The sequence below is a fragment of the Myotis lucifugus genome, unplaced genomic scaffold (genome assembly GCF_000147115.1).
Source record: "Myotis lucifugus unplaced genomic scaffold, Myoluc2.0 scaffold_2, whole genome shotgun sequence".
Taxonomy (NCBI): Eukaryota; Metazoa; Chordata; class Mammalia; order Chiroptera; family Vespertilionidae; genus Myotis; species Myotis lucifugus.
This window is the reverse complement of record NW_005871050.1, coordinates 27725636-27743556: the sequence shown is the minus strand read 5'-3', so window position 1 is coordinate 27743556 and position 17921 is coordinate 27725636. Positions and strand designations below refer to the sequence as shown.

The 17921-nt window shown below is 44.2% G+C and overlaps 1 protein-coding gene across 1 annotated transcript in view; it reads right to left on the bottom strand.

Moving 5' to 3' along the window:
• Window positions 1–17921, bottom strand: part of COL4A6 (collagen type IV alpha 6 chain) — a 374284-nt gene that overhangs the window by 8854 nt on the left and 347509 nt on the right. Inside the window, 17 exon segments of the mRNA XM_023758663.1 lie at window positions 68–166; window positions 358–519; window positions 853–969; window positions 4817–4942; window positions 5244–5315; window positions 6099–6206; window positions 6300–6407; window positions 6914–6988; window positions 7595–7658; window positions 9508–9689; window positions 10591–10716; window positions 11162–11305; window positions 12025–12195; window positions 13817–13978; window positions 14375–14596; window positions 16088–16195; window positions 16511–16582. Coding sequence (XP_023614431.1) covers window positions 68–166; window positions 358–519; window positions 853–969; window positions 4817–4942; window positions 5244–5315; window positions 6099–6206; window positions 6300–6407; window positions 6914–6988; window positions 7595–7658; window positions 9508–9689; window positions 10591–10716; window positions 11162–11305; window positions 12025–12195; window positions 13817–13978; window positions 14375–14596; window positions 16088–16195; window positions 16511–16582 — 2118 coding nt within the window.

Below are 17921 nucleotides of genomic sequence, written 5' to 3'. Positions count from 1 at the left end.
GAAGGAATAATACCCCAGACCCCTCCCCTCCAGCTTATGATCAGCCTAGCACATACTCTCAACTCACCTCTTCGGCCTGCTTTCCCCTTCATTCCAGGAAATCCTGGGTCTCCAGGTGGCCCAACCTTGCCTGGCATCCCCATGAAGCCAGGCTCACCTCTCATGCCTGGCAAAGTCCAAAGGAAAGCAAGTCAGAGCCTGGCATGATGGTGCTGGTTGCGGGGAGTAGAGAGTAGGCAGAGATGAGGGTGGGAAGAGCATTATCAGCTAGCTTCTCTTTACAGGGCTATAGGAAGGAGCCATGTCTGACTGTAGAGTGGGAAAGGGCCCAACAGCCAGCCAAGCAAGCAATCATACCTTTCAGTCCTAGCTCTCCAGGGAGGCCAGAGAAACCTGGAATTCCTTCGTCTCCCTTTGGCCCTTTAGGACCAGGAATTCCAGGGAAGCCAGGGTCTCCAGGGTCACCTTGATTTGAAGATGGCCCAGGGAGACCTGGGGGGCCTGGGAGGCCTGGGCGGCCTAGGAATGAGATGGGAAGAGGGATAAGTAAGGGCAGGTGAGCAGGAAGTGACCACTGCTGAAAACCTTGGAACTGATAGGAAGTCAAAGCCTATCCCCAGGGCAGAGAATGTTCTCTGGCATCTGTGGGGTCCCAGTGCCCAGACCTTCCCAAACCCTTTTAGCAAAAAGTAGCCTGTTGCAGTCCTTGATGTTCCTGCTAAGGGAGGGAAGTGAGGCTGAGCAGGCCCATGCATGTCCAGCCATAGAGATGGGGCTGGATTATATATGGGACCACCCCAAACTCCAGACAAAAGGTGATGGCCAGCCCTCTTTTGGGCTTCCTGTCTTTACCTCGTTCTCCATCTAGGCCTGGTCGCCCAGGGTCTCCAGGCTGTCCTGCTATGACTGATGGCAAGGAGAGGCCTGGGGCACCAGGGGGACCAGCAGGGCCTTGGGGACCTGGGAAACCTGCAAAGAACAAATAAAAGGAGCTGCATGGACTTTGTGTGCCCAGGAGAGGGCCAGGCTCTCTCAGATAAAACGGATATTTACACAGAAATTGGGAGACCTTAGGTAGTTGCCAGACAAACAGATGCCAGCAGAGGGCTCTTCTCCCTTCATTTTATTCTGGCAGTCAGCAGATGAAGTAGCTGACAGGGCTCAGAGACTCCCCTCTCCCCTCCCAGCAAGTGCTGCATTTAATTGGGATAGAGCTTTGGAAATTTCTAGCTCCCCAACCTTACTAGTAATGGAAATATTTTAGATTTCCCCCAAATCAGGGAATAAAATACATGACTGCAGCACATGAAATTGATGTTTCCCAAAGTGTTTTTAAATCTACTCTTTCTGTAGCACATTTCATTAAGTTAGTCAGTTATGTCTGATGTTGTTCAGAAAAGCTTATAGATGGAGGCACAGTCCCCAGCCACTCAGAATAGACACCTGCTGGGTCAGAATGGAGGCGCCCAGGCGCTGTGCTTCCTGATGTCTTCTAGAGCTAACTTCTAGAGCTTCTAGGCAAATGGAAAAACACTTTTTTAGGTAATTCATATTAACTGAATGCTTGCTTAATTGAGCTTAGAGAACAAATTTCTCTACTAAATCCCTTTCTCCTTTTTTGGCCAAAGAGAATAGTTATTTATTAGAGTAAATACAGAATACTTGTTTGCTAAATTTTAATACTGCCTTACAAGTTTTCTGTTTGTGGAATGATCTCTATTATAATATGTTCAAAATGAAAAAGTTTAACTGATGACAGATTTATTTAATATGAACACATTGAATATTTATATGGTACTCTTGATGGAAAAACACATCAAAGTCATACATACAAATGTCGAAGTTCACATACTTTTAGCATGGAAGAAATGTGCTTATTACTTTGGTGTATTCTAGAAGATATTCAAATGAAGAGAAGTAGATTTAAACTGGTTGATAAGCTATCCTTGTGGTTGAGATTATTTTTTGTTTATGACAAGAAAATTCAAAAATATTAGTTGCATTTTAGTTTTTGACAAGTTGACTATATTTATTAATGCTGAATTTCTCATATTTAGGTAAGGAATAGTAAAAGTACACCCATAAAAACTTGTAAAGAAAGATAGCAGGCTGGTTAATTCAGGTGTTTTTAATAAGTTCATTAATTAATTGAATGCTGAGGAAATATAGAGAAAGAAAAATAAATTTCAAGAAAAGTCTCCAATTATTATAAGTCTGAAAAAGAAACAAAATAAAAATACAAAGAACAACTAGTTGTTGCATAGCCACATGGTACTACTTTTAATATTGTCAACTGTTTCTTGATAAACCCTTGAAGTTATATTCATTTTCACAAAAGTAAACATCTGAAAAGGAAGAAATATTGTTTTCCTGAAAAAATTGCTGAAATTGTGCAAAACCAGTAAATGAGACAACATATATAGTAGACTAAGTGTGGGCAGCACACTGATTATAAAAATTCCCATTTCAGTTTTTGAAGCCACCTCCTCTTCTTACCTGTTTCTTTATTTTATAATTATATCAATTTACCATTAAATCTGAAATAAAATACTATTGACCTCAAGAAGTAGAAAAAACAACCACTTAAATGAGCATATGAAAACGCAAGATGGCATATTTTCCCAAGTTGTTCCAGTGTCAGAGCACTAAAAACCCTAAATATACAAATTCAACTTCTAAATATTTAGTACAAATATAAAAATGAAAGATGTAATTTTAAGTTATTTATATTATTATAGGGTCCAGGGTTGCTTTAATAAGTTTCCTTAGGGGTAAACCCTCATTTTACATGGATTTCTATGATCAAATCAGAGATAAGTTCCTATGGGTGAGGGAATTATCATATTTGCTTTTAAAACAAATTGTTTTAATTAGATATTGAGAAAAGGCGAAGAAAGTTTAGAAATAATCTGTAAAAAATAATCCAGATACAATGAACATCTGTTCCAACCTCCCAATTATTTAAGAAAAAGAAGATAGCATTACTTTTCCTTCAAAGATCCCACCAACTTCTCTCCCAATCAGAGGCACCCACTCCTGGATTTTGTGTTCATTGTTCCTTTTTCATCACTGTTTGACCATTCTTATTTGTATCCTAAACAATATTTTGGTTGGTTTTGCTTAGTTATAAACATTTAGCAATGGAATTATACCAAATGCTTTCCTCTGGTACTTGCTCCCTCCCACCCCAACATTATGTTCCTGAAATGTATCCATCTTGTCATGTGCTGTTTACTATATTTGTAATTGTGATTTTATTGCCTCAGATAGCTAAAGGAAATTAATAAATTAATGACCAGGCATTCATAATCCAGATTTGAAAACTGAAAAGGCAATACCCCTGTGCTTCTATCCAGGTTCCCACTTCTCTATCTCCTGTGAAAGAAGTCAGACGATCTCCCTATAGGCTCAGACCATGTTTGAGCCCTCATTTTGGAGAACCTGCTGGCTTTTAGAAAAGAACAGGTTGGTCTAGACTTGTGGTCGGCAAACTGCGGCTCGCGAGCCACATGCGGCTCTTTGGCCCCTTGAGTGTGGCTCTTCCTAAGGAGTACGCTAATTAAGTTAATAACAATGTACCTACCTATATAGTTTAAGTTTAAAAAATTTGGTTCTCAAAAGAAATTTCAATCGTTGTACTGTTGATATTTGGCTCTGTTGACTAATGAGTTTGCCAACCACTAGTCTAGACCAAAGGAAAGAATAAATAGGAACAGCAAATGCACCAATATAAAATACAACAGGAAATGAATTAATGTATGAATGAATATAGATCCTGGAAAACATACGCACATTATACAAACATGCACATAAGTAAGTAAAATATGGGACCTCAGATCCCAGAACTGTGAGGAACAGAACATTTTGCAAATATTTTCCCCCCAGTTAACATGTAATGATATAATGGCCAACATTTCTTGAGCAACTACTATGTGCCTAACGCTATACTAAGTGCTTTTGCATACATTGCCTTACTCCTCATTGATTCCTCATCAAACCTGTGATATAGATTCTCTTATTATGTTCATTTTATAAAGAAGGAAAACTGGGGGTCCATTTGGAACCAAGGGGCAAGTAACTTCCTTGTTCAAGTTCATATAGCTAGTAAGAGGTAGAGCTGGAATTTTAATTCATCGGTGTGACATCAGAGCCCATACTCTTAGCCATTTCTGTTTTCTACTGAGTGGGATATATATGGGTCTTCAGAACATTCCTAAGGAGAGTACAATAATTAAAATTCACTCTCACTATTTGAGAGGTGAGGAAAGGGAGGTTCAGAATGGAACTTCAGACAGTGTGTGAGTCAGGGGCTGAGATTAGGGCAAAATCTGCTTTTTAGTAAACCCAACAAATCCTAATTGTGTGCCTGTTGTGTGCTTGTCATAGGGAGACATTATCCTCTTAGTCTTGGACTCCTTTCAGCAGCCACACTGTCTTCCTAGGGCCCTGGGATTGCCATCCACACTGGACACTGAGGAATTTCTGACAAACCACTAAGTGGACAACTCTGTCCCTCAGGACCATTAAATCCAGGCTTTGGGCCAAGTGTGCAAGAGAGGCCCTTAGTTTAAATAAGGGAGGGTATCTGGAGGCTAGAGAGCACTCTATCAACTCCTTCCTCAAACTACTTCCTAGGAAAGCCCTAGGCATGCCTACCTTCTTTTCCTCAGCAGTCTGTTCCACTGGGTTCTGAGATTCGCAGAGATGTGAAGACATGCACAGCTCAACCCCGTGAGCTGCATGGCCCTGACAAACCCCAGCCCTAGCTCCCCAACCAGGCCTTAGCTTCTACAAGGCCTGATTTGGGGTCACTTACCTTGGCCACCTTTTTGTCCTTTCATGCCTGGCTTGCCTGAGGCTCCAGTGCCAATTCCTGGAGAACCTTTTTCTCCTTTGGGACCAGGCAAGCCAGCTGGACCTGGCACACCAGTTATACTAGGTCCTAGGAGGAGAGGAGAACAGAACTCAGTGTGTGTGTGTGTGTGTGTGTGTGTATGAGGCCCTCATGCATAGCTCAATTATTAGGGGCCTGCCTGAAATAAGAGGAAGGAGAGCTCATTCAAATAGAGGGACAAACCCTATCCTCTTTCCTTCACATACCAAGGCAGTCCAAATTGGGGACTAGCAAAAAGATCTAGGAGTCCAAGCATATGGGATACACCAGTCAAGAACTCATGGCCAGCACCTGTCAGGCTTCTATTACAGCTGATGGTCTCTTTCTTGCCCTTGAAGGTCTTCATTACCTGGAGTTCCATGGGTACCCTTGGTTCCTGGAAGCCCATTTAGTCCATGTAAACCAAGAATTCCAGGATAACCTAAGGGGAAAGAATATCAGAAATGGCTTTAGCAACTCTAAATCATGAAGGGCCAGCAAAAGGTCTTGTCCCCACGGGCATTGCAAAGTCCTCATTTTTAAAAAAAGTGTGAGAGGGAAAGAGATAGAAAGATGGATGAGAGAGAAACATTGATTGGCTGCCTCCTGTACACCTCCTTCTGGGGGTCAAGCCTGCAACCCGGGCATGTGCCCTGACCAGGAATCAAACCTGCGACCTCCTGGTGCATGGGACAACACTCAACCAACTCAGCCACACCAGCCAGGCTGCAAAGTTCTCATTTTAAAGGTCATGTTCTTTCTTGAGGCATTACTTAATGCCCTAAGTGAGACTAGACCACTCTTAACCTATACACTCCACCCTAAGTTTTCTTGACTCTTATTAAACACCTGTATAGCTTTAAGAACAGGATGATAATTAGGTTTTTTAAAGAAAAATTCAGAGTAGCAATGCCAATACCTTGAATTGCCAACTCCCAGAGACTCACTGCCCAATCTCTAAGTCAGGGAAAGACTTTTATATGCCATGGCATTGACCTTCCCTGATAATTCTTCTCTCCATGAATTCTATGTTCTTATGTTCCCATTTATACTTGTCTTTTTTTTCCCCTCTTCATCTTCCTTTCCTATTATCCCTCACGTGGCTCAGTAAATGGCTCTCCTGAACATGGCTTAACCTGAGCTAGTGTCTCCTAATAAAAAGTAGTTGCTGTCCTTTTTTAGGGAAAGACCCTTTATTCCACTGGCTTCTCCAAAATACACATACCTTTAGTTCCTATTAGGCCAGGTGGTCCCAGGGGCCCAGGTGAACCTGGGTGGCCTGGAGAACCTGGAAGCCCTGGATTTCCTTTTATGCCTGCAATCCCAGGGATCCCTAAAAGTGAAACCAAGGCAGAAGTTCAGAATGGGTCATGCCTTGAAGGTAATCCTATTTTTTTCATAATAAAGTTGTCATGTGGCATGGTACCTGGGGAGCCAGGAAGGCCAACATCTCCAGGAATACCAACTTTTCCATCTTCACCTCTAATTCCAGGAACACCCAAGTCACCAACTAGTCCAGATTTTCCTTTCATACCTACAAATCCAGAAAAATACTGAGTGATCAGGTCAAATTTTGGGCAGTGCATTCCTCCTTTACAGAGGGAGAGTAGGAAGTTGAAGCCACTTGAACTGTCAAGGTTGCTAGATCCAAAGAAAGAACTGAAAAGGATCATAGCAGCTGTTTTCACATTTGAAAAGTGCTGCTCAATTGAAAAGTAAGTAAACTTGTTCTGAATGCCCCCAGAAGTAAGATCAATGGGTGGAAATGTTCTAGAAGCAGTTTAGATAACTATAAACTAAAGGGGTGGATACCATTATTCCACAGATCTTATCCCATATAAGGCTACAAATCTTGAAAAAAGAGTAGGCTGGTTTGCTTGGGGAAAACTGTGTGCTGCCTGTGAGTGGACATATGACAGGTAGGAATTTTTCTGCGCTGGATAGAAGTTGTAGAACTTGGGGTTGACCTCCAAAATTCCTTTCAATCCTCAGTTTTTAGTAGTCTGTGAGACAAGTGAGACAAAAGTACAGAAACCTTACCTTTCAAGCCAGGTTCCCCAGGTTCTCCCTTAGGTCCTGGGCTACCAGGAAGTCCAAGTGTCTGGCCTTGATCTCCTGGGGATATCAAAACATTGTTCAAATGTTCAGGAGAAGCTATAGCTCATTTTGCCAAAAGGAGAACTTTTTAAGGCAAAAATCTTTCCAGATTCAGTATAGCCAGAAGAGCTCCTTAACAAAATTACCCATTGGGTTAAAAGTGACCAATCATCAACAAAGGGCTGAAGTGCTACCAGGCTATTGGCATGAAATGATGCTACAGACAGCATATCTCCATTGGAAAAATACATCACCCAGTTTGGGCAGAGAAGATCATGGAAAGGGCCCTAAAACATCACCAAAATGGAACAGTGATGACAGAAAGAATGGGAATTTTTCCTGCTCAGTGAATTGGGTTAAGTAGGGGAAGAGACACTTTAGAGCCTAGGTTCCCCTCTGCTGCTAGTCTGGAAGGCAGGAGGGTTGAATGCACTGTTTGTCACATGTCTTTGAGGAACAAAGACTGCAAAAGGGGGTTGGCCAAAGGGAGAATGTAAATTAACTCACTTTCTCCTAAACACAGAATCTTACCCCCCCCCCCCCCCCCCCAGGAGAGCCCTAGGCCTATTAGAAATTCACCTTGATCTGGAATAAAAACACATTAAAAGAGAAAGTACTCCTTACCTTTTGAACCTGGGAGGCCAGATGCTCCTGGGAGCCCAGGAGCTCCGCTGAGACCCTGCAAACCCTTCAAAGCAATATGGGGATCATTATTTCTGCCCATAACTAAGGGCCTTCCATTCTTACACCCCCTCCCCTCCCTGAGCCACTGCCAGAGGTGTCTATCATATACTCTGTGGCAGTAGTGGACTGGTGGAAGAGGGGTGTGACATCCTGCAGAGGGGAAGATGATGAGCAATCGATGGAAGTGCATCCTTGGGGTATTTTTTAGGGGAAGGATTTGATCTGTGATTAATCCTGGTCTTGTCATTCATAACTTCCTAATGCCTATTAAAGTTGGAATCTTGGCAATTCAAGTGTTCCAGCAAGTCTCTTAGAAAATGCAGAATGTGACAGTCAGGCCAGGCACTAGGTGTGCTATGCAGAGAGTTGGCTACCACTGCCCATGACAAACCTCTGGAGTCATTATGCGCAAGAAAAAGTATTGCTTCACTATGCGAGGCTAGCCATCTGTCACAGGTTCAGCAGGGAACACAATGTCTTTCTTTCACCAGGTAACAGTCTGTATGTGTGCAGGTTCATAGGAAAAACTGCTTCATTAGCTAATGTCCAACACACTCTCTGAATCTGGGAAGTGGTCATGTCAGCTGCCACCAATACAATTCTTCTCCTGGTATCTGGTATGGTCTTGATTCATTTTGAGATGTACCTAGTAAAGACATGTGCTACCTAGTGCCTTGGGTGGAGTCTGAGTTCTGTACTGGGTCACTGTGGTCACCAAACTACTGCTTATAACATCCCCTCCATTTGCCTGGCTTTTTCCTGCACATTGCATGTCTACTAATTCTAGCCTTCACTTATGCTCTGACTCCTTCCAGAATGCTTTCCACTTTGATTTCATCCCTCCCAGTGTGTGAGTAGTCGGGACCACCTAGTTGAGAACTATTTGTTTTGAAATTGCTTCAGTTGTGTGTGTGTGTGTGTGTGTGTGTGTGTGTGTGTGTGTGTGTGTGTTCTCTATACCAGATGGACTGACACTTTTAAAGGACAAGGACTTTGCCTGCATGGAGCATGGGTGTTCTGTGATTCAGTTCATTTAGTCCCTTCAATACCACTCTTATTATTGCTACTATTTATTTAGAGTCTGCCATGCACCAGATGCAATACTAAGTGCTTTACGTGTACCATCTCACTTGATCATCATTTCTGTCTGCAGGAGGTATGATTATTCCCATTTCTTACAGATAAGAAAAGTGAGGCTTGGGCAAGTTAATCAATACGCAAAAAATCACAGAGCTAATGAATGATGGAACTAAGATTTAAACCCAAGTCTCATTGTTAAGCCTACTCTACCACTCTGCCTTTTAAGAACCCAAAGAAACTGGATTTGATTATTTGCCAGTTGTTGTCTCTTGTGGAGGCAACAAAGACCCTTCTGAAATCAAAACATCATAAAGTCTGTACCAAATTCTTATGATGTGCCAAACTCAATGGATGAGGGCAGTGGGGTACAGACTAAAAAGCACGTGAGGCAGTTCTTGTTCTCAAGTCCCAACAATCTCACATAAAATCAGACCCACACAGGACCAATAAGTAATGAGAAGGATAGTGTGCCAGCATGGTGGAAGCCCAGGGACTTCTGGAGGAGCGGGCACCTGGGATGGGGCCTGAAGGATGGGCAGATATTAGGCAATTGCAGAGGAGGAAGTCGGCCATATGGGGGTGATAGCATGAACAAAGGCCCAAAGGAGGGGGTGTTCAGGAAAGGATGGAAAGACCTATGAGACTCAAAGAGAGGGCTTTGTCTAGGGTGACCTGGGAAAGGGGTCAGGATCAAAATGGTAGGCAAAACGGACATATCCTCTTGCTATAGAGGGCCTTTCCTGGTGGGGAGACAAAAATCTGTACACACATACACTTTCTCCTGGCATTCCTGGGAAGCCCGAGATTCCAGGTGAGCCTTTCTGGCCGGGCAATCCCCGCAGTCCTGTGGATCCAGGGGATCCTGGTCTCCCAATAAGTCCTTTGATGGTATTGGGGAATCCAGGAGCTCCAGGCAAGCCTGGTGGCCCATGGAGACCAGCCTTTCCTTTCTCACCTGGGAAAGAAGCAAATGGCTTAGAATGAGACTCTGGGCAAGAGAAAGCTGCTCCCCAAGGTGCAGGTGCCCTGGGTTGCAGACAGACAAAGTACAGCTTGGGGACAGTTAGCATGGAAGTAGAGGTGGGGGTGGGGTGGTGTCTTCAGCCTTATGAAGCACCAGTAAGGTCCAGCCCTGCTCCAGTACTGGGAAAGCTGTTCAGTGCCCATTCCCTACCATCTGCCAGGCTCCTCCAGGGGTACAACAGTCTGTGGTTCAAAAACTCAGTTAAACATTGACAGTGAAAACTGGCAGTCTCAAAGTCCAGGTGCCCCTCTGTCTCATGGGAAGGTATCCTCTTAGAATCCCCTGCCACCACCCACACTGACACTCTGTGGGTCTTGTAGTGCAGGGCCTTTTCTCAGGAAGGGATTTGAGTTTGGTTCTATGTGGGAAACTGTTTATTGCCTTCACTATCTGATAAGCGTAGACAGAGAACCCCCGGAAGGCTGGGTGCCTTTGAAGCCCTAGCAAAGGTCGGAGCTAGGCGCCACCTCTGTTTGTCCAGACAGTGGTAGCTGAAGCAACTTCCCCATTTATTATTATGTAAATCCTTGCTGATGGGCTAGTCTGCCTGTTAATGGGGGTTCGCCTGCCTAAGGGCTATGCTATGGGTGCATCCCAGATCAATAAAAGCTTGGTGAGGCCTGAGCATGGGAGGAAGTCCTTCCCCTTGAGTTGGACTTGGCCGCCTGGTCCCCCAATATTTCCAAATTATCTCTTGTCTTTTCATATTCATTTGTGTGCGGCTCTGCTTCCAGTTCCTGAACCCTGATCCATGTGGGACGTGGGAAGGAAACACTCAACAGTTCTAAAACCTTCCTGGGGCATTTCTCCTGCCCAATCCCTGCCCCAGCACCTCTGGGTCCAGAAAATCCATCCAATCCAGCTGAGCCCTGAGAGCCTTTGTCTCCTTTGAATTGAAGGTTCAGCATTGGAGGTCTTAGACTGGGAATTCCAACTGGCCCCGGATCGCCTCTGTCTCCTGCAGGGATGGAGATCATGAGATCCTCATGAGAGGAAGCTGAGACATGGGGTTAGGCATGAGCTGACCTTTCATATCAGCTCTCCCCCCCACCACACCCAGGCACCCTTTCTGGGCCCTTCCAGCTTCTTTTGTGCCCCTGTTTTCCCAACTTTGCATTTGTGTGCATGTTCTATCCTTCAATAAGCCCAAACTCCACAAACAACTTTAGACTGTACTCAAAACCATCCTCTGTTGAGCATCTGGGAATGTATGACAAGGCCTCTAACATGCAGTGGTAACAGAAGAAATTAGGTCTTTTAGTTTAAAAGGATTTCATTCAGAAGCCTTAAATCTTATTATCTAACACAGGATTGGTAAAAACCACACGGATGACAAAGTTGACAAACAAAATGTACCTTGGGAAGCATGAATGGAAATTCCAGAATTCAATTCCCCAGCTCACCTTTTTCACCAGGGCTACCAGCCCTTCCAGATGGTCCCATTTTTCCAGCCAACCCAGGAATTCCCTTTAATCCATTTGCACCAGAAATACCGGGGAGACCTGGCATCCCTGGAAAACCTATCAGTCCAACAGACCCCTTCTCACCTGTTAAGAAACAAGAACTTCTATTATTATCCCTGTTTTACATACAAGGAAATGGAATCTCAGAGAGGTTAACTTACCTAAAGTCACACAGCTAGGAAGTTGCAGAAAAGAGATTCAAACCCAGGTTTCTTTAACTTCAAAGCCCTAACTCTTAGTCATTACACATTATACAATTTCCCTGTACAGGGACATGACACTAAGCAACAAAATGGAAAGACGAGGTGGACACTTGTTTTATGATTTGTCAAAATAAAGCTCATGTGTGGCACATACACAAAAAAGCCCAGGGTCAGGAGGCAGGGAGATTAGCTCTAGTCTGGCACTGTTTACTAACCAGTTGTGTGACATTAGACCACTCACTTCCCCCTGTATAAAATGGACACCCAACCTCTGATGTCTAGCAGGATATGAGAACAGAAAATGAAAACTATCAGGCTTTGTGGTAAGGGTGAACCTACCACAGATGAGTAAGCAATGAGTAAACCCAATGTGGCTATGACTGTCTTGGGCTTTGCTGACTATGCTATTCAGGCCAGTGTTCCACCCAGCAGGCAGTGAGTGTGACTCTTAGCACTAGCCTTGTCCAACTATCTTGTCACTAAAAGCCCTGCCCACCTCCCTCCTCATCCCCCTTTCCTAGGCAGAGGGGAAGGGCAACCTGGGCAGCATGGATGCTCCTTTGTGGCACTGACGAGTGCCTTTCTGATCACTTCACTTACCCTTCCGACCTGGCAGGCCTGGCAATCCAGTGTTCCCTGGCAACCCTGAGTTCCCCAGGAAGCCAATTAACCCTGGGGATCCAGGAAGGCCTTTCAGCCCAGGCAGACCTCTCTTTCCAGTTGATGCAGGGGGACCTGTTTCACCTTTTGGACCTTTCTTTCCAGGATGTCCTGAATCACACAGGAGAGAACACAGGACAGCTGTGAAGTAAGACTCTGTTCAGATCTGGATCACTGCCTATTCTCATGGCTTCTGATTGTTTTTAGTAAATGGCCCTTTAACAATGGCTTATGTAGGTTGCTAACAGGCAGAGGTCTTAGTTGGCTAAAGCATTAGCACCTACCACCCAGAGTGTCACACCAATGGCTATTAGTTCCAGCATGGCACTGTAGCTGGCAGGGCACACAAACCCCTTTTGATTATAACTTCTTCACCCTTTATGAATGTGGTTTAAACTTTAGCCTCTGAATGGAGCTCTCTAAAGCCAGGGTGGCAAATGGACTCTAATTTCCTGGAACTTCCAGTCTGAACCACTCCACAATGGCTGTTTCCTGAGCCAATTGGTGAAGTAGAGGTTAAAGCTGAGCCATTGTTTTAGCTTCCCAGGGAGCCATGGGTCCAGGGATGCCCTTTTAATCCCTCATGCAAGCAGTTAAATCAACCAGTTACTTGGCATTAAGGTTGAAAGACCTCCTAGTGCCAAGTACTGTAGAAATCCCCAAGGTCCATTTGGTCTCCTAGGTATTCTGAGACTTCTTTCACCATGCATTACGTTGGCCAATGGGATTAACCTCCTGAGCCTCTGCCAAAGTGGAATGTTCAGGTACAAAGCAAGGAAATTAAAAAACCAAAGGATTAAATCAGTGTCGACAGAGGTATTTGGACCTCTGAGGACCTAAATGAATGGCTGACTTGGCTTTCTATGGATTGAAAAGCATCAAGTCGCTGAAATCCCCAAGATTCTAATGGGAGGCTGTAAAGCGGATTCCACAACAAGAGAAGGAAATTCAATGGGGTCCAATCCCACAGCATGAGTTCAGGGACCCCTGGCTTTGCTAGGTTATAGTGTATACTAGGATAATTCTTTGAGTGCAAAGCAAAGTCGGTGGGGATGTTAATCTGTGAGCTTAAGTGTCATTTTCTCACCTGGACAGCCTATGTGAAGACACCAGAAACCAGAAGTACAAAGGGGATAAAAAGCATATTAGTGGTGCTGTAATTCAACTTCATTCACTTGGCCAGGAGTAAGGAGAGATGATATAGTCACTGAGGAAGGGTGTGGAGGGTGGTGCAAGAAGAAGACAAGCTGCAAACACTAGGCTGGAACCAGCGGTATCAGGCCCTACTGCCCAGTGAAAGACACTGTGGCCATGGACCTCAGAGACATGCTCCCCTGAGAGGGAGGCCACCATGCAGTCACACTCTGCTTGAGCTTCTCCCTCAACCCAATGACTTCCTAGGGCCCCAGTAAAGGCAATGGACATGGCTAGACACCCCTCCACAGCAAGGGTGGCTCCTCTAAGGGAAGGCAGGAGGAGGCTGAAGCATGATAAGGGGGTGGGAGGTCATGGGGAAGGATCAGGGTGGGATTTGTGGCAATATTTTGGAACCTAAACTGCAGAAATCTGTTCTGCTTGGCGTTCGAGGGCAACTTGAGATTTGAAACTTGAGAGGTTAGGAAAGTGGTCTCCTTCTCAACTCTGTCCATGTCACACTGCTGCTATTCACCATCAGGGCACCAGGGCCTAGCTTAAGTCTGGCAAGCTGGGTTTTCATCTCCAAAGGACCTACCTGAAGTGCCTGGAAAGCCTGGTGCTCCTGGTAGCCCGGGTTTGCCCTTGATGCTGGGTAAACCAACAGTCCCTGGGATACCTGGTTGTCCCACGTGGCCTGGTGTTCCAGGGCTGCCCTGCTCACCTTTGGGACCTAGCAATCCTGACTTCCCAGACAAACCTAATGAAAGGAAGGGATAGATGAGCATAGCCTGTTTCAATGATGGCAGGGCCACATTACCAAACCAACTGCCAGTGGAAAAGCTGGTCCCAGATGTATCCCAGGTGCCACTGTAGTCTCAATTCCAGCATTGTTGCTATTCCCAGCAGTTAATAAGAGGCTTTGCAAGAGACCTGACTATTTATTATGGTTACTTCTGGAATTACTAAGACAGGAGAATAAATTCAGGCAATTTAATAAAAAAAATCCCCAAAGAGAGGGACAGAATAAAGTGACTTTTCATTTTAATCCCCTTATTAACCCATCGCCCCAGATTCATGCAAATGTTCATGCAAGTATACTGGTTACAGAAAGGCTTTCTGTTAATTGTTAAATAAGTGAGGCAATAAGAGTCACCCTTGGGTCCTGGAAGGCCAGAGTCTCCAGGAAATCCTCTGTCCCCTGGCAATCCCTGTAGGCCTTGCTCCCCTGGAGCACCAATTTCAGCGCCAAAGATGTCACCAGGGACTCCCTTTGAACCTGGTAAACCTGGATTGCCAACTTTGCCAGGCAAGCCATCTTTTCCAGGGAGCCCAGGAAACCCAGGCAAGCCCTTATCCCCACGAGGTCCAGTAAATCCTAAATGTAAAGAGGCAAAAATAAAAGGCCATGTAGATTTAGAAGCCATATATCTGGGTAGAGGTATCTGAAACAGATTTTTTTCTACTATGAAAGTGAACATATCAATAATGTGTGTCATGAATCTAAAAAAACAAAACCAACAAATAAAACAAGTTAAAACAAACAAGAAGCCCCAAGCTTATAGATACAGAGACCAGATTGGTGGTTGCCAGAAATATGGGGTAAGGGATATGGGAAATGGGTGAAGGGGGTCAAAAGGTACAAACTTTCAGTTATAAAATAAGTCATGGGGGTGTAATGGATAGCATGGTGACAATAGTTAATAATACTGTATTGCATGTTTGAAAATTGTTTAGAGTAAATATTAAAGGTTTCATCACAACAAAAAAATTATGTAAGTAGGTATGGTGAAGGATAGTAATTAGACTTATTATGGTGATCATTTCACAACATATATAAATACTGAATTATTATGTTATACACTTGAAATTAATATAATGCGATATGTCAATTATACCTTAATAATAAAAAGAAACATATTTAAAAAGAATAATAGTGTGTCTCATATTTCTCTTGAAGATCAGGAGTCTCTGGTCCTGGGAGGACTTGCCTAGAGGCAGGGACTGCACCATATGACCTGGAGGAGGTTCTAACTCATTGAGGCCAGGCCTTGGGCAGAACCCAGCAACTCTGGGGCTCCTACAGTAGCTGAAGAGATGAATTACACCCATGACCTCATATAAAAGGCCCAGTCTCTACTGGAGTTGTCAAACTCCTGCTGTCATGCTTCCCTCTTTCTGGGTCATGGAAAGAACTGAGGCACCAATAAACCCCAGGGCACATAGCCCAAGATGATCTCTGTGCTGTAGAACAGAAGTGGGTCTTAAACTAAGTCCCCTGGGGCATGGTTACTTGGTAAAACTCAGATTGCTGGGCCCACCCCAGAGCTTCTGATCAGTAGCTCTGCCAAGAGGCCAAGAATCTGCATTACTAAAAAGTTTTCAGGTAATGCTGCTGCTGCTGGCCCAGGTTTGAGAACCACTGGTGCAGTGTAGAATAATGACACTCAGGTTGAAATATCAGCGTGTGAGTGAAGGGATAGAAATGGAAAACTTCTCTGTGACTCATCTGAATTTCTCTGACCTTTAAGGAGTTGATCCAGGAAACTGCCACAGGTCTGGCAGCCAGACAAACTGATGGAGTCCTAGCTCTGTCACTAATGGCTTTGTAATCACAGGCAATCCACTTTTCACTTGCTCCCCAATGTCCTCATCTGAAAGTGAAGAGGCTGTTCTAGCTGATCTCAAATGGCCCTTATTGCCCTCATATGCTGTCATGTTGTAGCTCTAACCTAACTCCCTGCAACTGGTAGATGGCTACCACACCAGAGCACAAACCTAACTTCCTGCAACCGGTAGATGGCTACTACAATCCAAATGCACACACTCACACAAAAGGAGAAGCAGGGAGGAGAGCTTATTTACTTACCTGGCAATTCAGGGAGGTGAAGTGATCCTGGATTTCCAGGCTCTCCTTTATTTCCATGCGATCCAGGCTGGCCTGGAGTCCCAGGAAGGCCATGGGCCCCTTTGGGGCCTGAAAACCCAAATGGTGAGAGAAAAGGTGAGTTAGTGTGGATAGGTAGGATTTGTGGTGTTCAGTCAAGAGTCCTAGTGTCTTGGAGGGCATCTCTTTTTATATATTTTTAAACTGAAGTTTAGAGAGAGAAGAAGGGAGAGGGATAGAAACATTGATGAGAGACTCTCCAGCAGCCATTCTATTTTCTCAATCTTCAAGGCTGCCCTCTCAGGAGAAATGTGTACCCCCAAATGCTACCGGGCTACACCCTGCTTCCTTTGGCTCATGACCCTGGCAAGTATGCTCGTGGCTTTCTCTGGTCTCATTCCATACCTGGGAATCCGGGAGCTCCTGGGAATCCTGACGGACCATATGGCCCAGGAATAATACAAGGCAAGGTGATACCTGTAAATGGTAACAGGTAAACATCTGGTGATCCCACTGAGTCAGGAATGATTTCCCCCCCAGCATGCTCCTTTACTTCCATTCCATCGAATGGGACAACCAAGTTCTTCCCACCCAGAAGCTGGAGGCCATGCAGAAGAATCCTGACATCAGAAGCACTTGGGAGTTACCCCTAATGCAATTGCTTTCAGATAAGAACGCCCCTAGTGTCCAGGTACCAGGGTGTCACTTCCAAAACCATCAGTGTCCAGTGCCAGGCAGTCATCTCTGTAGCAGATGTTACCTATGAAGATTTCCTAGCAGTGACCTGTGCAGGAACAGCAACAAATGGCAATGGCCTGCTCACCCTGCCCTCAGATGGAGTCTCTCCCTAGGATAGAAGCTTGGGGTTAATCCTAAGGGTCCATTATGCCCACATTACAAGGGTTTGAAGCCAAGACCCTCAAGTTCACATGTCTTCCCAATTTTTGGAGTGAGTTCTTTCGACACACCTCATTTGGAATCTATTGAAGTCTATTGACTGTTCTTGGTCAGATATACCTATAGATTTGTACCAGCCAAACACTGAAGGCCATTCTCTTGTCCACAACAGACAAACATTGACCCTTCCCTCAGCTCCACATTTACTAAAACTGCCAACTCTGCCACAGAAGGAGAAGGGGCAGTCAATATTAATATTCAAGACATTAGAATTGGCATGCATAGCCCTTCTTCTAGCAAATTCTTCATTGGTCATTCATAATGCAAATATAAAGAGTCTATAAGATCACAGAGGGGAGGTTTAATAAAATATTGGTGAACAAATTAAGTGTTGGTTCCCTCAACTTCCATTTACAAACAATTGCTATGCTAATTAAAATTAGTCTTGCTTATTCATTAAAAAAATCCCTCAAGGTCTGCTTTAAGCATGGAGCTAACAGTTCTAATAAACTTCTACATCTTTTGCCTGTACTTAAAATCAGACTTAAACTTCATTTCTTAAAAGATATGTATACAACCTCTGATTCAGACTGCTTACTCAACTGGATGACATTTCTCCTCCAATCCCACTTCTATTTTCTACTATGAAGACTTGATGGCATTTTTAGCCTACTTGTTCTATTCCTAAATCAAAATTGAAAATTAAACAATATAATGTATTGGCTTAAGAGGTGGGCTCTGAAGCTGGACAGACCTGTTTGTATCCTAGTTGCGCTACTAACTAGTTGTATGGGCAAGATACTTAACCTCTCTAAGCATCATGTAAATGAGAGCTACTTGTCTCATATGGTGTTTGTGAGGATTATATGCAAAATGCTAACAGTGCCTAGAATCCTGGTATGTGCCTAATGAATAATAG